The following is a 19,352-nucleotide window of genomic DNA, read 5'->3' on the forward strand; positions in this document are numbered from 1 at the left end:
CGAGTGGTTCTAGGCGCTTCAGTCCGGAACCACGCTGCTGCTACGGTCGCAGTTTCGAATCCTGCCTCGGGCATGGATGTGTGTGATGTTCTTAGGTTAGTCAGGTTTAAGTAGTTCTAAGTTCTAGGGGACTGATGACCTCGAATGTTAAGTCCGATAGGGCTCAGAGCCAAAGAAACGGCGACTAGTAGCGATGATACTCAAGTAGAACGATTTCTAGATATTTATCTTGACATAAACACAAGAAGCCAACAATCTAAAACACAAAGGAAACACTGATACACACTCTCCTACATTCGGGTGTATTCAGTGAAACTTTGCCTCCCACAAACATTATGCTTCAGATTTTATATGCCGGCCGGTGTGGCCGAGCGGTTCTAGGCGCTTCAGTCAGGAACCGAGCGACCTCTACGGTCGCAGGTTAGAATCCTGCCTCCGGCATGGATGTGTGCGATGTCCTTTGTTAGGTTCAAGTAGTTCTAAGTTCTAGGGGACTGATGACCTCAAATGTTAAGTCCCATAGTGCTCAGAGCCATTTGAACCATTTCTCAGATTTTTATGATCCACCATTTGGTGTTCGTTCAATGGGTTTGATCAGGAACTACATAAAAGCCCTTTCTTGTAGACAATATTTGTAATATAAAGCTAAAAGAATCATGCTATAAATCACTATCATGTCCCGCACCAGTGCTGCAAACGATAACCAGAAAAATTTTTGTAATGCCATTTGTTGGTAAATTTTCTACCGAAAATGGTAATATTCTGAAGAGGAACAAGTATTCAGTGAACTGTTACACCAGGGAGACAGTACGAAAAATTTACGTAACCGTAAAGACTAGCAGATCAGCCAATAAACAAAAGTAGAACCTGTAATATAAATTGCAAGGAGTGTAGCTCATACTACATAACAAAAACAGTTAGACCAAACTGCACCAGACAAAGAAAATCACAGGACCTGGAAGATGCAGAAAGCAGGCGTCAACTTTTCGCACCATTGTCTGGAAAGCAACCACGATTATGCAGTAGAGGTAAAAATATTGCATTCTGGACACAACGGGCAGAAACTATCGCTGCCTAAAGACCAAGCGGCGCTACGATAATCATCCTGATGAACTACTGAATGAGCAAGCAGTCACCAGTTACTATCCTATTATATATGCCTCCGAATCTAATTACTCCGTTCACTTTTGTTACATTGATACGCTAATCAAATACTTATTTTAATTTTCTATGGCTGAATATGTAATTTACAGTATTTAATGAGGGCAATTCATTTCTTTGATGATTATACATTTTTTCCTGTTTATGTCTGTACGAGTATGCACGACAACATCTTTGTCAGTTATTGTAGAAAGTGGGTTAATAATCCCAAACCTAGGTCGCTAAAGTAAATAGTGAAGAGAGTGGCAGAAACATTTTTTCTTCATATAACTTCGTTGTGTTGTCCAGATTGTACTGTGTGCCTCTTTTGCCAATAAACTTCAACAAATGAAAGAACATATTAGAATTTAAATTAATAGACACCTGCCATACAGAATATCAAACAATTCAAATTATAATGAAGTCATAGAACCAGCAGGTAAATTTTTATATTGAGAGGAGCTGAAGAAAGTTACTGGACAGATACAAATAGAAAAACAGAAGACTGAAAAATAATCTCAGGTTCTTTTGGTAAATTAAACAGAGGCCTCAAAACTGTGCTTCGAATGTGCCTCAAACGGAATTTTTACAACCAGTGTGTATTAGCTGTTATGGTGTAGCGTAGTGATACACGATCCCTAAATCCGAAAACGACTGAGAAACTGACGGTTGGTCAGCGAGTACTCGTAGAGAGCGATGCAGTTTGGAAATTAGTAAGAGAGACAGGAAACATACTGAGGTATCAAGGAACAAGATTTAACTGGATACATGACTATGAGTGTAGTCTAAATGATATGGGGAGGGGTGGAACATACTGCTAGCCGAATGGGTCATATATAAACTGTCTCTGCTCGATTCTAAGAGACAAAAGGGAAACTCGAAGACAGTGACGTAATTGAAGGTGAATAAATGGCATTAGGAAACAAGCAAGAGCAACATGGATGCCTGTACAGGGTGGTCAGAAACTGTCTGAAAAGGTGTTGCAGGGGAGGTTGTGCTGAGAAATAATTTGTAAGAAAAAAACTCGGTATGTTGCACCATTTATGAGCTATTTAGCATTGGAATTAGCCAATGAGGTCGCTGCTCGCGCAAATTTAAGTAGCCTGCCAGAGACGGTGTTGATAATCGTATTCTTCGTTTGGTTTCTTCAAACAAACAAACATAGCTTCTGCGCACCTGATTTAAATTTATCACTTTCGAAAACGGCACATTTTAATATGTAATAAGTATTTCAACAAGTGATAGCTCACATAGCCGCAGATGTCTGTGCATTACCGCTTTCTAGTTCGGCAAGTGCTTGAATTTGCGCGCGAGACGACTGGATTGGCTAACCTCAATGCTAAATAACTCGAAGGCTTCGCAACGTATTGATTTTTTTTCCTGAACATTTATTTCTCAGCATAACATGCCTTGCAGCAAGCTTACAACCTTTACGGACTGTTTCTGGCCACCCTTTATGTGAAGCCCGTAATGCATGGATAAGCCTGATTATGGTCTTATGGTGTGGAGACTAAAGGCACTATAACGGAACGCAACTTAATTAGTGTGTTCTTCAATTGAAATCACTTGTCCTACGTACCAGCTCCAGGCAGCACCCTCAAAAATCTTTATTCTCTGCCGTACAAAGCCATGCTTATAGTTTAAGGGGTTGGTTAGCCACGTTGTAGGCTGAAGGAAACGAATCTCCATTGCAACAGTGAAAAACGCGCCCAATAAGTAACGCAATCGTTGATCTTTTATTTGGGATGAACAGTGAGCATTGTGAAACATTAGGATACTTGTAAACGAAGAAATACTCTCTAACACGGAACCTGGAAATGTGCCTGAAATATCTAAATTCCCAGTAACAGATTCTTATAATCAGAAAGCAATTGACAAGTAACTGATAAAACAATTGCTCAAAAACTTCCAAGCTGTGCAGTAATTCATCGAATAGCTTCCGCAGGTCTATGGTTTACTAAGACAAAACATCTAGAACAAAAAAGTGTAAGCCTGACACATCGAAAATTCAAGGAAAGCTCTCACAAGACCTATAGAAGTACCACACTCTACCTGTCTGCCCGACGAAAAAAAAAAAAAAAAATTAGCAACCAAATGGGCTACAAAAGCATTGGGATACAGAGAGAAACAGTATTCTTTTTAGATCAGTTTTCAATCAGTCTCCATTTGTGGTCAGAAACAAACGAAGTGGCCAGGTACAGTTGGCTGTTCGTGTTTCTAGAAATATAATTTGGCAACCAGATTACCATTAGAGATCAAAGCAGTATTTTATTGTACACTTGCGTCATGTTTCATACAGCACGATTAGATGGGTTTTTTCCTCATAATGTTTATTACCAGCAAACTGACATATTTTGATAAGAATATTACAATGTGGAGATCACAGCACTATTTTGTTGCATACATTTATCATGTTTCATATAGCACTACAGTAAAACTTTGTCCCAAAACGTTATTCACCGCATGAATATTTTTGTGCTTCGGTATGGTTCATAGTCTCCAGCTCTCTAAGTTTCTTACGTACAGTAAAACTTTGTCCCAAAACGTTATTGCCGGCCGGGGTGGCCGAGCGGTTCTAGGCGCTACAGTCTGGAACCGCGCGACCGCTACGGTCGCAGGTTCGAATCCTGCCTCGGGCATGGGTGTGTGTGATGTCCTTAGGTTAGTTAGGTTTAAGTAGTTCTAAGTTCTAGGGGACTGATGAACTCAGAAGTTAAGTCCCATAGTGCTCAGAGCCATTTGAACCATTTGAACCAAAACGTTATTCACCGCACGAGTATTTTTGTGCTTCTGTCTGGTTCATAGTCTCCAGCTCTCTAAGTTTTTTACGTCGTATAAGCTAACTGAAAATTTGTATTTCTGCCAGAATATGTCTTTTGTTAAAAATTTATATCTTCATACTAAAGGATCTACTTGGATATTGTATCATTTTGACATCTGTGAACCAATGTATGTTGACATACACCGATGAGACAGAACATTATGACCACCTGCTTAATAGCTTGTTTGTCCGTAACTGGAACGAAATACGTCACTCGTTCTGCGTATCAACGATCTGGCAGTTTGTTTTCAGGCTTGTGGAAGAGGCATATGTCATTAGATGTCTACGCACATGTCATGTAATTCGCTTAAATAAGGCCCGCTGATTTGCGTACACCGTGATGGCGCTCGATAGCGACCCAGATGGGTTCTACAGAATTTACATCAGGCGAATTTGGTCGCCAATAGATCAACGCGAGTTCGCTATAACGCTCCTCAAACCACTGTAGCAAAGTTCTGGCTCCTTGACACGGGCAGTTATACTGCTGAAAGACGACGTCGGCTTCGGGGAAGACATCAAGCATGAAGGGATGCAGGTAGTTCGCAGCAGTCAGTGTATCTTCGATTATTACCATGTAAGCGCAGGAGAATGTCTTCCATAGCATATCACTTCTCCCATCAGCTTGCATCCGTGGCGCGCTGCATGTTCCGAGCCACCGTTCACCTCTATGCGGCGTTTTTGGAGACGACAAGCAACCTAGTGTAGCAAAACTGTGTTTCATTGATCGACGGTCGAATCCCGATGGTCCCGGACCCACTGCAATCGTAATTGACGATATCGTTGGGTCAACATGTGAACACGTAGGGGTGGTCAGCTGCGGAGTTTCATGTTCAACACTGTACGATGAACGGTTTGCTTCGAAGCACCTGTGCGTGCACCAGCATTGTGCTCTTTGGTAGAGATGCCATAGCTCTGCCCAACTTTACAGGGCAGACAAGCCTCTGACCCCACATTCTGTGAAGAGTCGTGGACGACCAACCATTTAGCGTCTAGTGGTAGTTTCACTGTCCTATCTTATTCCGTAGATGCTCACGACAGTAACACATGAACATTCGAACAGCTTTGCAGTTTTCGAGATATTGATTCAAAGTCTCTGCGTAACAATAATCTGCCCTTTTGTCAAAGTCGCTTATCAGAGGATTTCTCCCTATGCAGCCCATACCTTCGGTGCACGCAACACCACCAGGCAGCAACCGATGTCGCGGTGGCAATAGTCATAATGTCCTGGCCCATCAGTGCAGTTCTACGGACAAATTATGAAAGCATATGGATTAGTTTTGCCGAGGTGTAATTGCCGAAAAACTATTGAGACATACAACTTGAAACAAAATGTAGATTTCAGCCGCAAACAGTCGAGCATTTGGGTTGCTATTGGAGCTTTCGTATACAGTGAAGAGAAGGAAACGGTAATAGGAAAACTTAATAGAAAGATATCTTTGACAAGACGCTTTATACAATGACTTTTGAGAACGTACCATAGGCGTTGACGGTTGACGGAACGAGTAGGGTCGTCAGCAAAAATGTGGGTATCGTGTGAAGACTGAAGCTGGTGAACACCATGTCCGGCCGATCGCGTGGCTTGTAAAGGCAAGGCGCACCGACTGAGGGCAGCTCACACAGACCGGCGGCGTGAACGTGGTTGCTATCTTCGCGATAAGTAAACCTGTCGCGGGTTGCTTCACGTCAGTCACGCTAGTCGTCTACGTAGTGAGAGTCTTACTGCACTAACGTCACCTCGTCGTATTCAGTCCTGTCCGGCTGAGGCGGTGTTAATGTGAAGCTTATGAGAATTCATTCTCAATACTAGAACAAAAAAACTTTTACTATCCATTAGAATGAAGTCAAGGAAGCAACAATTCTTCATTACTTCATTTGGATAGGGGAGAGGACAAGAGAAATCACTCAGGTTTCTGTTCACTAGGTTTCGTACCATATTGCAGGGATCTGTCCTTGCGCCTTATTTCTTGCAGCAAACAGCAATCTAAAAGCTGTACGTGGCGTCATTGCTGAAATTTCCTCCATCTTAAAGTTGCCACTCTGCTGCTGGTATCTTCTTCGAGAGGCCGTTTCTTGAATAGCAGGAACGGATCTTGAACAAAACTGTAGCAGCAGGATCTAAATGCTTCGGTAGAGAAGATCCGAATAGAACATAGCCTCAGGGAGAAATCTGAATAAAACACACGCTCAGGAGTTTGTAGGCGATAGAACTCCATAAGGTATTTTTGATGGCACGACATCCGCAGATGTAATTTCTGAAATACACAAAGGGAGTCTTAGAGAATCCATAAGAAACATTAAATTGTAACTTAGCAAAACTTTAATATACAGGATGATTATAATTAAAGTTACAGTTTCAAAACGCTGTAGAAATAACACCACTGGTCATAATGACGTCATATTGCAAAGGAATATTATCGGAGAAAGGGGAAAACGTTTGGCAGAAGAAAAAGAAATAGTTACAAAACGTAGCAATAGATGGCGCTGTTTGTGTCATAATACGTAAATGAAAGCACCTGTCATGGGCACAATCTATTGAAGATGGTATAAACAGCCATGACTGTCTCAATGCAGGATCGCGCTCTGCTCGTAAAGCTGTATTACAAGAATGATGAATGTGCACAAGCCGCTCTGCGGGGGTTCCGGACACTGAAGGGTTTCAAAAAAGGCGTTGGTCCGATGACTGCCGTGGATCTGGATAAAATGACTCGGAAATTCGAAAAGACGGGTCTTTTGGTGTGCAACCTGGTAGAGGGAGGAAATGTACTGATTCGACGTCAGTGGAAGCAGTGGTCACAGCACTGCAGGAGGAGACGAGTGGTGGTGTGGAAAACGTGTAGTGCACGGAACATTGGACATACCCGTGAGCATGGTGCATAAAATCCAAGGAAACATCCTTCTTTGGTACCCATTCAAAATTACCCATGTGCACGAGTTGCTTCTTGTTGACCTGACAGCAAGAGAGACCTTTACTTTAGAATTTATTGCTCGCATGGAAGTGGCAATGATTGGCCGTGGAAGATTTTGTGGACGGGCGAAGCCCACTTCCATCTGAGAACATGTCAATACACAGAACTGTCGAATATGGGCAACGGCAGATCCACACGCAAATCGAGCAGTGCCACTTCATCCTGAAAAGGTCACTGTGTGGCACGGGTTTACGGCATCGTATATCATAGGGCCATACTTTTTCGAAGAGACATGTGCTTCCGGTCCTGGTACCTCCGCACATTGCAAATCCAGTTGAGCAGCAGCTGAAGCGCCATTTCGGAAATGATAGAATTATCAGCCGCCACTTCCCTACAGCATGGCAGTCCCTATCACCTAATCTTAATCCGTGTGACTTCTGGCTGTGGGGCTATCTAAACGACGTTGTATTCAGAGTTCCAATTGCAAACTTAGGTGCATTGAAGGCACGCATTGCGCAACACATTCTGAACGTGACCCCGGAAACCCTTCGATCAGTTGTGGAACATGCTGTTTCTTGATTTCAACTTGTTGCAGAAAACGGTGGACAGCATATTGAACATGTTTTGCACCAGTCACATGGAAATCAATAACCTGATTTGATTTTGACTGATGCTTTGTATGAGGTTTTTGGCCTCAGGATAGTTAAAAACCGATTTTTCCCGTCCGATGTAGTATGACTTTGCCATGGTGGATGACCTTATGTAACAGTATCACACCTGTACACCCTTGCGCACTGAGTAGTCAAGATTGTTTAACGTCAAACGTACACCTTAGGTATTGTTGTATGATTAATTTGTCATTTGTAGTCGATCACTATTAAATTATGATGTTTACAACGTCCTCTATTGCTGCATTTTGTAACTATTTATTTTTCTTCTGGCATAATATTCCGTTGGTATTTGACGTCATTCTGACCAGTGGTGTTATTTCTACAGTGGTTTGAAAGTTTAACTTAAATTATAATCACCCTGCACATATACAGCTGGGGAAAAACAGTAAGCGAATAACCAATAAACACACTAGGAGGGTGTTTCCCACGGGAGACTGAGCCTAGTCAAACACGAAATGTTCCAATCGGAACAGTAACGGCTTTCTGTCAGATAAAACTCACTTCCCAAACACCATACACTGGCAAGCTCGCACTTACAAAAACACAGCAGTGGAGACTCACAAGGAGGACTACATGGCATGAAAATCACACTACGAAATATGTCACAAGAGAACTGAATTCTAGCGTATGGATCCATAAGCGGCTCACCCGGTTTTTAAATGAAGTCTCGTGGGAAGCCTGCCTCCGGCTGTAAATTGTTGGCCGCTATCTTTCTTGAAACTGGAAGACAACAGCAAAATGCACCTCTCGGACCGCAATTTTTCCCCCGTTGCCACTCAGCGCCTGCCGGTTCCGTACGGTCAAGCTGATCTGGTCCTCTAATTCGCTGTTTTCCAGTTTCCACCAACACACGCCCTCGCGTCCAACGGCCAAGTACGGCGATAAATTCAGGACTCCCCGGAATAGCCCACATGACCCATCGAACGTATCAGAGACCGGACACACCCGACCGCTTGCTCACCACCTTACTTCCTTCCTAGTGTCCGGCTGAACTCAAAGAGCCAGCGCCGGGACCGAGCGGTTCTAGGCACTTCAGTCCGGAACCGCGCGATCGCTACGGGCGCAGGTTCGAATCCTGCCTCGGGCATGGATGTGTGTGATGTCCTTAGGTTGGTTAGGTTGAAGTAGTTCTAAGCCAAGGGGACTGATGACCTCAGATGTTGTCCCATAGTGCTCAGAGCCATTTGAACCATTTGAACTCCAAGAAAGCGAGAGCGCGCGCGCCGCTGCCAGAGACTGATCATTGTATCAGTGCACCCCCTGGCCAAAGATCAGCCAACTTGCAAGCCGGATGCGACCTACGGGCTCGTGGCACGGCTCAGTTCCTTTACAAAACAAAATCCAGGAGTACTGTTTAAATTTTCCTCTCGCACTACTGCGAAGATGAGTGTTATAAATATCACTTTCAGTCGTGTTGAGAAACAGCCGGTCGCTAAAACTGAATAAAATCCCAAGGTCTGATTCTACAACGAATTTGCGGTTGAGTTAGCCCCTGTTATAACCATAAGGGTCCGTAAAACGCCTCGAACAAAACAAAGACGCCCACTACTTGGAAGAAAGCACATGTCACGCTCCCTACGGGAAGGGCAGCAGGATAATCCACAAAAGTACCCTCCTATAACCTAGTCATTCATTTATTGAAGATTCTGGGGACGTATTCAGAGCTCAAACGTAATGAGATACCTCGAACAAAGTGAATTCCTTCATGCCAACCAGCGTGGTTCAAATGGTTCAAATGGCTCTGAGTACTATGGGACTTAACATCTGAGGTCATCAGTCCCCTAGAACTTAGAACTACTTAAACCTAACTAACCTAAGGACATCACACACATCCATGCTCGAGGCAGGATTCGAACCTGCGACAGTAGCGATCGCGCGGTTCCAGACTGAAGCGCCTAGAAACGCTCGGCCACTGCTGCCGGCCCCAACCAGTATGAGAAAATCAAAAAGCAGATATTGCAGATGACATCCTGAAAGCCGTGTATCAAGGCACTCGGATAGATGCAATATTTTTTGATTTCCGAAAACCATTTGACTCAGTACCACATTTACGCTTACTATCTAAAGTAAGAGCGTATGGGGTATGAAGTGAAATTTGTGACTTGATTTAGGATTTCTTGGCAGGGAGGTCGCGGGATGTTATCTTGGATGAAGAGTCATCGATAGATGTAGAAGTAAATTCAGGTGTGATCCATTGAAGTGTGTAGGGACCCTGCTGTTCATATTACATATTAATCACTTTACAGACACTGTTAGTAGTATCCTAAGACTTTTTGCATATGATGCGTTTATCTCTAATGAAGTAATGACTGAAAAATATTCAGACGGCTGTTGAAACGATTTCAAAATGGTGCAAAGACTGGCGACTTTCTGTCAACGTTCAGAAATGCAAAATTGTGTAATTCATGAAATGAAGAAACTTAGTATTAAGTCATAGGTAAATCAGGTGTCAGACATCGTCTTTTATTTTAATTTAATTTATTTCATCAGTCTTCTGGCTGTTTGCATGCGGCCTACCACGAAGTCCTCTCCTCTGTCAATATTTTCATGTCACCGTAACACTTGCAACATACGTCCTCAATTATCTGCTGGATGTAACCCAGTCTTTGTCTGCTTCTAGATTTTACCCCCAACATCTCCCCAAAGTACCATGTAAGTTACCCCTGGCGTCTTAACACATGTCGTATAACCCATTACATCTGCTTGTCAGAGTTTCCCATGTAGTCCATTCCTTGCTGATTCTGCTGAGGACCTTCTCATTCCTCACCTTATCAGTAATAGAAATATGATGGCAGGAAGACAGTTTTGATATCAAATTGATACCCAAATTAATGAAATTGATCAATCAATTACATCCTAACCCACCCCCAAATGATATCATAAGTTTTTCTCAGACAGCACGTGGGACCCGCCCCCTTCCCTTCCCTTCCCTACCCCACCTCATCTCCCGCACCCAACTACTATATTGGTGGAAATTCGGAATTTTGTCGAGAATTTCCAATTTTGCCCAGAATTTCCAATTTTGGGGGGAATTACTTTGACCCAGGGATGTGATGATGTCCAGTCTTAACCCCAACCCGGGAATTGGCGGGAAATTAAAAATGGCAGTGCCCTTTCTGGGATGCAAACCCTGGTCCTTCTGGACAGGAAGCCCAAGTGTACTCCCAACACATGGAAATTGTCAATATGCAGGACAGGAAGGTTAAGTGAATGTACTTTACTTATTTTGGTTGGGGAACTGAAGTAAAAAGACGTCCTAATTAGGTAATTCAGTAAAGATCGGTCCTAATTACACAACCATATGCATAGCGCTTCACAAGTAGTGCCTAAAATAGCAAAACAGCTCAAAAATTGAGGATGCCATGCAACGTGTTATCCTGCTGGGAAAACATTTCACTATACCATTCGAAACAAGTGGCGGATGTACTCAGCCCCACCCTTCACATACAAGGTGGCAGGGAAATACGTTCTACTGACGAAATGCTGGTGTCGGAAACAGAGAAGTTTAATAAGTGTATAACCTGTAAGCATACAGCTGAGGACTGTATCTATCGCTGGACACATCCTACTGCATTGCTCGATAATCACCCTGCAACCGTGGTAAACCAAGCCAATGCATGCTACCACAACTGATAAAAAATGCTTAACTGTTCTAATTACACATTGAAATTGTCGTGAAAAAAACAGCACTCATAATAAATGGGCCATAATGCAACACAGGGGATGATTGGGGAAAAGTCATCGTAATAACACAACTACCGCACAAGCCGACCCCAGAAGATTGCAGAGGAGTGGCAGTTACATCTGTGTCCTCCTCGATCGCTGATCATGTACTAACCAACTTGAAGGCAGTCTTCCCCCTCCCCTACCACTCTTCATCCCTCCCTCTCCTCACCATAGGTAAGGATAGAGGCCTGTTCTATCTTGTCACTGATGGCCCACAAAGAGATCCATCTGGTGGCATTGATACACTGTCTCCAGTCTGCGGAAATCAGTCACAGCTAGACAAAATGCAATAACAGAACGCTTCATGCAATCTGTTAAATGCATGTTTCGGACCCCCTGGAACAACAAAGAAATTCCGGAGAACTTTCCAGATCGTGTTTTCTACGCTGCTTGGAGAGCAGGTTAGCTCACCGCCTATGTCATTGCAGCCCCCAGAGCACCTCTTGCCGATCTGGTGGTGGAGTCTTCAGTACAATGAATCGGCTAGGCGATCAGCGCTACTGATGCCGACAAAAGCTCCACATACAACAGGCCACGGCGCCGGCACCCCTCAGAACAAAAGCGAGATAGATGATGGCTATCGTGACCATGGGTTGTTTGTCTAAAATGGCAGCTGCGACCCCCTATGGAACACGCCCACCATGCCTCTAGTAATTCCGCCTGCAAGTGCACACCATTTAAGGGGAAAACAATTCACTGTAACAGTTGTATTTAACGTCAACGCACCTCCTATAAGCGAGCATCTATTGGAAAGAAAAACACTATCATGACGATATATGTGCTCTTTCCACGAAAATAGCCGCAGCCGAAAAAGCAATGTATTAAAGTGCTTATGAATCAAGAATACAGGGACACTCTCCAGGTTTTCTGTTGGGTATGGTCTTCCTCCAGTACAGTTGACAAAACTTTACGCCTGTCTGTGCAAGCGACTTCGACGACAGGCCAGCTGCTCCAATGGAGCGAGACTTGTATATGTAATATGCACTATGTCACCACACAGATGATATTTGCTTCTGAATATATCGGAAGAGAAAGACGTGGTAAAATCTTATAGAAGGTTCTATTACAAGGAGTGGTTTAACTGGTGAAAGTTTGGATGCAAATAATGCTCTTAAAACTACACAAATTTTGCTCATAAAACTAATAGAAATCGGCTGTATCTATTCTGTTGGAACCATGATGTTTTTTATTATTATCGTCATGATTGCGTGTTTACAAATAGGTGCTACCGCAAGTCCTGTATTATTTCATACTTCATACCCTCTAATTATGAAGTAGATACCTCTTGAATTGTAGCTCGTTGTGGAGCCTAGAAATGATAGTGTTTTCCTGACATATGTGTAGATTGTGTGAAACAGGTTGTGATGATCAAATTGCTTACAGAACTATAACACAAGAATCTGATGCTATTGCGACAGTTTTTTTACTGGATGAAACACATTTTACTCCCAGGTCGATAGAGGTGAGTTATGGAGCAAAAATGTCAAATGTATGCACACAGACAGTATTTGTTCTCGATGTACTGGAAAAGAGAGAAAGATGCGGTAAAATTTTATAGAAACCTCTATTACAAAACAGGCTCTCATTATTTGTTTAGTAAACGCCAGTGTGATATGGCACTGCACTTGTAAAACGTGACCTGCCATAGTGTACAAAACTGCAACATCCTCTTGAAGTAAAGCTTGTTGATGTCGGATGTAAAATAATTGTGTTTTTCCGACATGTGAGCAAATGGCATGAAAGGCTGTGCTCTGTAACGTTATTCCACGTGTTTGAAATGTTTGTAATGCTCGCATGCATAGCAGTTTATTTGCAGACACTAATTTGAACGTGAGAGACACTCTCAGGTCATATCATGTAGTTTGTCCATGAAGCTGAAAGCAATTGCTTAGCATGGAGGATTTTCTTTGGAGTTTAAATTCTCGTTTTTTTCTTTACTCTGATGACGGTTTCGAACTAACGAGGACTTTTGCGGTGATCGGTAGTTTTCGTGGGAAAATGGTGGAAGTTTTCTTCCGCGATGCCGGCCGGAGTGGTCGTGCGGTTCTAGGCGCTACAGTCTGGAACCGAGCGACCGCTACGGTAGCAGGTTCGAATCCTGCCTCGGGCATGGATGTGTGTGATGTCCTTAGGTTAGTTACGTTTAATTAGTTCTAAGTTCTAGAGGACTGATGATCTCAGCAGTTAAGTCGCGTAGTGCTCAGAGCCATTTGAACCATTTGAGTCTTCCGCTATTTTCTGCAGGGCAGACATGTACAGGCCTTTGCAGTCCGGTCATCTGCAATCGACTGTGGTGCTGCAGGTTTTGCACTTCGTTGGATGTCGTATAATAATGAGGTGCGAATTGTATCCTGCAGTCTAACGTAGAAACTGTACAGATTTTGCTCATAAAACTAAAAGAAAATGGACAGCGCCTGTTTTCGTGGAAAAAGGACATTTATTATCGTCGCGACTGTGTTTACCTTTTCAACAGATGCTAGCTTATAGAAGGCACACTGACGTTAGATAGAACCGTTGTGGTGAAGTGTTTCCCCCTCAGAATGACATGCACTTGCGGGCGGAGTTACTAGAGGCATGGTAGGCGTGTTCCATAGGAGATCGCAGCTACTTTTTTAGACAAACATCCTGCAGTCAGAACAGCTGTCATTTATCTCGCTTTTGTTCTGAGGGACGCCAGCATAGCAGTCTGTTGGATGTGTGGCTTTTGTTGGCATGGATAGCGCTGAACGCACAGCCACTTGCTCGACAGGGATGCATTGTACTGAAGACACGTCTTACATAACCCTCCACTGGGATTCCTTAAAATTTTCCTACGTCGTTAAGTCATTTGGACTTGACGTAAGGAGAAAATTTGATTACAGAAATATGTGAAGTAATAAGTAAGTTAATGATAGAATATTTCTTTCAACAAAGCACATACATATACTGTCATAAGAATTTGTTTTCCTAAGTCTAACAAAGAGAATATTCAAAAGAGTATACATCAAAATATACAAATAATATGAGTCAGTAAGTTGGAAGTGTACGTCAGGTAGTAAAAGTTATTTGTATTTCTAATAGTAATGGATGGCAAAAATTAGAACATAGTTTATGTTTCATTATAAATTGGCATCTATTAGTACCATATTCAAGGAAGGGAAAAAAGGAATTGGATAGCATGGTCAAAGCACTGGCAACTGTCTGTGAATGCACTCAAAAGTCCGTTTCTTTCCCTCACATAGCACAACACCAGGTTTCGCCATGTGATTTCGTCGTCTCTTTGATCCATAGTTTTAGTGTAACTAAACACTAAGTTAGCCATCGAATTGCCTTAGTTGCCGCAGCTACATCAGGTATAAGTTCCAACTCCAATTGTCCATTAGTAGTGATGGTGTGCATCTTGGTATGCAAGCACCTATTGACGTACATCATGACTGTGGTGTGCATCTTGGTATGACGACACCTCATAGAAATCATCGTAGATTGAAGTAACGTGGTTCACTATTTACTTTGTTTGTGCTCTATAACCATGGGATGCACAGGAATTAAGCTACAAGTATAATCATTTTGTCAAAAGGTTCACGGATATGGTTGATACCGTTATTACCAAATTTTACATCATCTCTTTCCCCTGTGCTAATAAAAATTTTTATTTTACGTTTAAAAGGACAAAATATGTCACCTTGTGTGACTGTAGAAAAAGTTTATAGTTTTAAACAATTCATGAAAAACACATTTTCCATCTGTAGTGAATTCAGCCTACAATACATATTACATTACGTGACAGTCAATAACATAAACAAATATTTCTGTAAGTGGAATTTAGTAGTACATTTAGGCATCAACATTTTAAATAAAATAGACAAGTACCTTTATACAAACTATGCCACTTTCTGTGACTGTAAATAAATCATAATCTGGTTCTCATATAAATAATTACATAAAGACACTGTTATATTACTTCACAGGTTGTGAATTCACTGTTTTTTGAAATATGAAAGTACATTTTGACAAAATATGTCACTTTCTGTGACTTCAGTATGTTCGGTAATGTGTTCGTCAGTTACGAGTAATATTGTCAGTCGACTGTATATTATGTTTGAGTTGTGTAACACACATCGTCATTGTTACTTAAGAGAAAACATTTGTATTTTATTTAGAGTGCGAATCGGTATGCTGACATTTGGTGTGATCTGTTTTTCCTATGTATGTATCTGATGTAAAAGATATGTTCAATGCAGAAAATTTTTTCCGAATAGCAAAGTACGTACAGTAAGCAATTTTAATGTGGTTTCTCCATCCGTAGTGCTGCGCTGCGCTGTGTCACCTATTATCAAAATAAACCATTGCTAAATTATATTCCTTACATAATAACATCTTCATTCTCCTCTCTCCTTTGTACCTCGTGTCATCTCTCTGCATAGCCTATAATAAAATAATTATTGTTAATTACCATCAGCGCACGGCATGACTTCAATATCTCTGTATTACCTATAACAAAATATTCATGGTTAATAATCGTCAGCGCACGGCATGACTTCAACATCTCTCTGCATCTGGAATATCGCGTCAGCTCTCAGCATGACCTGTAAAGCATTTATCCACATATCTCCATATTCAATACTTATATTATAATTAAAACTACGTTTATTTTGGTGAACTATGACAACAATGCTGCATGCACAGGTTAAAGAATACATCTAATTGCTACTACTGTATGAAAATTATTTGTACGTGTTATACATTTACATTTAAAGTAGTCCTGTTAATTGCTTCACTTACCTTACATAATGTGAAATAAATGTCCTGTGAGAACGCTTCTAAGACTGCTATTAATGTTCAGTGTATTTATCTGCGGTCGAATCGAGGTGACCTGTTGTGCACGTAAATATCCCATTAGTAGCTCACTGTATTCGGGCTTGCTGAAATGTGTCAAAAAGCTCATTGTTATACTCTGTCAATATGTATCCCTGTAAGAAGGTTTTTCTATTTTAAGAATTTCTTTATGTTTGACATATGATGGTTTCCTCTAGATTTTTTTGTTCTGAGTGTCTCAATGTGTACTACATTAGCGTGCGGAATATTTCGAATTCTGTACGGTCCCCCGTATAGAAGTTCAAATTTTTTGTATCGTTTCTTCCCTTTATGTGTCTGATAATGGGTACGAACTAGTACCTTATCGCCAATCTCGTACTTGCGTAATCTACTTACCTGCTTCTGCTGTCTCTTCCGACGATCTGCAGCTCGTTTAATGTTCGCTAGTGCCATGTCTATTATCTCACAATGACAAAGTCTACGCTTCTATGGAAAAGTAATCATTTCAGTAAGTTTATTCGGTGGGTCTTTATTCGTCAGTATTACAGTTGGTGAGAGCGTCGTTGACTCATTAGGTATTGCACTTATTACTTCCTGAAACTATGAAATGTAATCGTCCCATGTTGTATGCTTTCTGTTGCAATAAATTCTACAAAGTTTCCCAAGCTCTTTCATTATTCTTTCTGACGGGTTAGAAGAACTGTGATATCTTGATATGTAAACTGGTGTTATGTTCTTGATCTCTAACATTTGTTTCCATATGTCTGACCTAAACTGTGGTCCGTTATCTGAAATAACCTTCTGTACATGTCCTACTATTGATAGAAAATCTCTTACAAATGCTCTTGATACCGATCTAGCTGTTGCTTTCCTTAGCGGAGAAAAAGTTACAAATCTGGATGTCAGTTCTACGGCTACTAGAATATAACTATAACCTTTACTTGTTCTGGGGATTTGACCGAAAAGATCTACTGCTGTCATGTGTCTTAACTTAACCGGTATGATGGGATACAGTGGTGGAATATGTGATACCGTAGATGATTTAGCTTTCTGACATATCTTGCAGGATGCTGTAACTTTGCAAATGTTTTTTTCCATATTGTTGAAGTGACAATTTTGTTAAAGAATTAGAAATCATTTCCTAGCTCCGTAATGTGCATAGCTTAGGTGCGTATACCATATCAATTTGTTTCTGATCCCTTCTGGAATGCGTAAAAGCAAATTGTTGCCGTCTGGGTACGAGCGAATAAACAGAATATTTTGATGTATAGTGTAATTATGTCTGATTTTTGCGTTGCTCTTGTTTCGCCAAAGCGTTACAATCTCTTTTAGTGTTCCATCTTTCTGCTGTTCTCTCTCTATGTCCTGTAATGCTGATGATATAAAGTTTTCGAAAGCTACTTGTTTGATATACATAATACTATGGTTGTTGTGCCAAAAGGTATTTTCTTTCTCTAGTCGTTTATGCTGAATAGATCTCTATAGTGCGTCGGCAACAATATTTTGCGTGCCTGGAATGTGTACAATAGTAAAGTCGAACTCTTGTAGATATAATTTCCAGCGGCTTAATCTATCATGCGTAAGTTTTGGTGATAATGAAAACTGGATTGCTCGGTGATCGGTATATGCTGTGGTGTGTCTTCCATATAGATAATGACGGAATCTCTTGAATGCCCATACTACGCATAGCGTCTCTAATTCTGTTACAGAGTAATTGCGCTCTGCTGGAGAAAGTATCCTGCTTGCAAACGCAATATGTTTAACGATTGTCTTACCGTCCTCCTCTACTTCCTGGAAAATATGTACTCCTAGTGCTGTAGTTGAACTATCTGTTGCAATGGAAAAGTTTTGTGTTGGGTCAGGATGCGATAAAAAAGGTGCCATTAGTAACGCTTCTTTCAAATTCTCGAATTCAGCTTCAGCGCCTTCATTCCATGACCAAATTGTGTTTTTACTTGTGAGCTGGTATAGCAAGGGTGTGTCTAATGCTTTATAATGAATGAATTTTCTAAAATAATTAATAAGGCCTAAAAAGCTCCGAAGTTCCTTCTTATTTGTTGGCACGTTGATGTCTTTCAATACTTGCAATTTGTCGGAGTCTGGTGCAATACCTGTTTGTGAAATGATATGACCTAGAAATTTTACTGAAGCTTTTCCAAATTCAGGTTTACGGAGGTTTATAGTTACACCGTTTTGCTCGAATGTATTCAGTAATTGTTGAAGGGTGTGGTTGTGCTGTTCCCAGTTTTCTGTTGCGATTAGAATGTCTTCTACATACGTAGTAATTTTGTTTTTAAGATCCTGTGGGAGAATTGTATTCATACCTCGTATAAAAGCTGCAGACGAAATCGTTAGTCCAAACGGAAGTTTACAAAGTAGGTAACATTCACCAAAGCAAAGGAATGTCGTATACTTTCGGCAATTTGGATGCAACTGGATTTGCCAAAATCCTGATTTGAGATCGAGGATGGTATATATAGAGGTGCCATGAAACTTTTGCAGTAACTCTTCTAACGTCTGTGGTCGGTCAGTTTCTGTAATGATTATTTTATTAACCTCACGTGCATCTAAAACCAAACGGAGTGATCCATCCTTCTTTTCAACGATGTCTAATGGATTTATATATTGGCTTACTGCTGGTTCAATTATACCCTGATCAAACATTGCTCGTAACTCTTTCTTAACTGCTTCTGTGTGTATATGCGGGATTGGATAGTGTTTTGCTTTGAAAGTCTCGTGCGGTTTCACCTGAAATCCATATATAAATCCTGTCATCGTTCCTGGAACAGTGTTAAAAACTGTTTTATGCTGCACAAGAATATTTTCTAATTCTGTGCGCTCTGTGTCATCTTTTGCTATACTGTCTCCAACCCTACGTGTAATTGTCTCGTTGTTATGTGTATTCGTGTATAGTGTGAGATAACAATCGTTATCTTTAGAATATGCAATAATCTCGAGCCTGTGCATATTTTGTTCTTCTGAGGATACTGTGTTTTGAAATCTACCTCACTACCACTTCACTAACTTCCTTCTGTAATGTTAGGTATGACGATTTAAGGTCAATCTTTGCGTCGTACTGTACGAGAAAATTCATTCCTAATATTATATCAGTTGTTAAATGTGGAACTATCCAACAATTGCTGTGGAAAGTTTGTCCTGCAAAAACAAACGTTAATTGTGTCTGTCTTTTGACTTCAATGATTTTTCCTGGAAATGCTCCCTTAACTTTAGTTTTGTGTCATGGAATACTGGGTAATCATTATTGCTATTGCATCTGTTAAATGTGTCTTCGTT

General features: G+C 41.2%; 1 protein-coding gene across 1 annotated transcript in view; it reads right to left on the minus strand.

The window, feature by feature from the left end:
* LOC124612630 (coagulation factor XI-like) overlaps positions 1–5,548 on the minus strand; it is a 145,103-nt gene extending 139,555 nt beyond the window's left edge. The window contains exon 1 of the mRNA XM_047140926.1: positions 5,437–5,548. Within this exon, the coding sequence (XP_046996882.1) occupies positions 5,437–5,521 (85 nt within the window). The 5' untranslated portion in view covers positions 5,522–5,548. The remainder of the gene's footprint in view (positions 1–5,436) is intronic.
* Positions 5,549–19,352: the final 13,804 nt, after the last annotated feature.

Source organism: Schistocerca americana, chromosome 4, assembly GCF_021461395.2.
Source record: "Schistocerca americana isolate TAMUIC-IGC-003095 chromosome 4, iqSchAmer2.1, whole genome shotgun sequence".
Classification (NCBI taxonomy): Eukaryota; Metazoa; Arthropoda; class Insecta; order Orthoptera; family Acrididae; genus Schistocerca; species Schistocerca americana.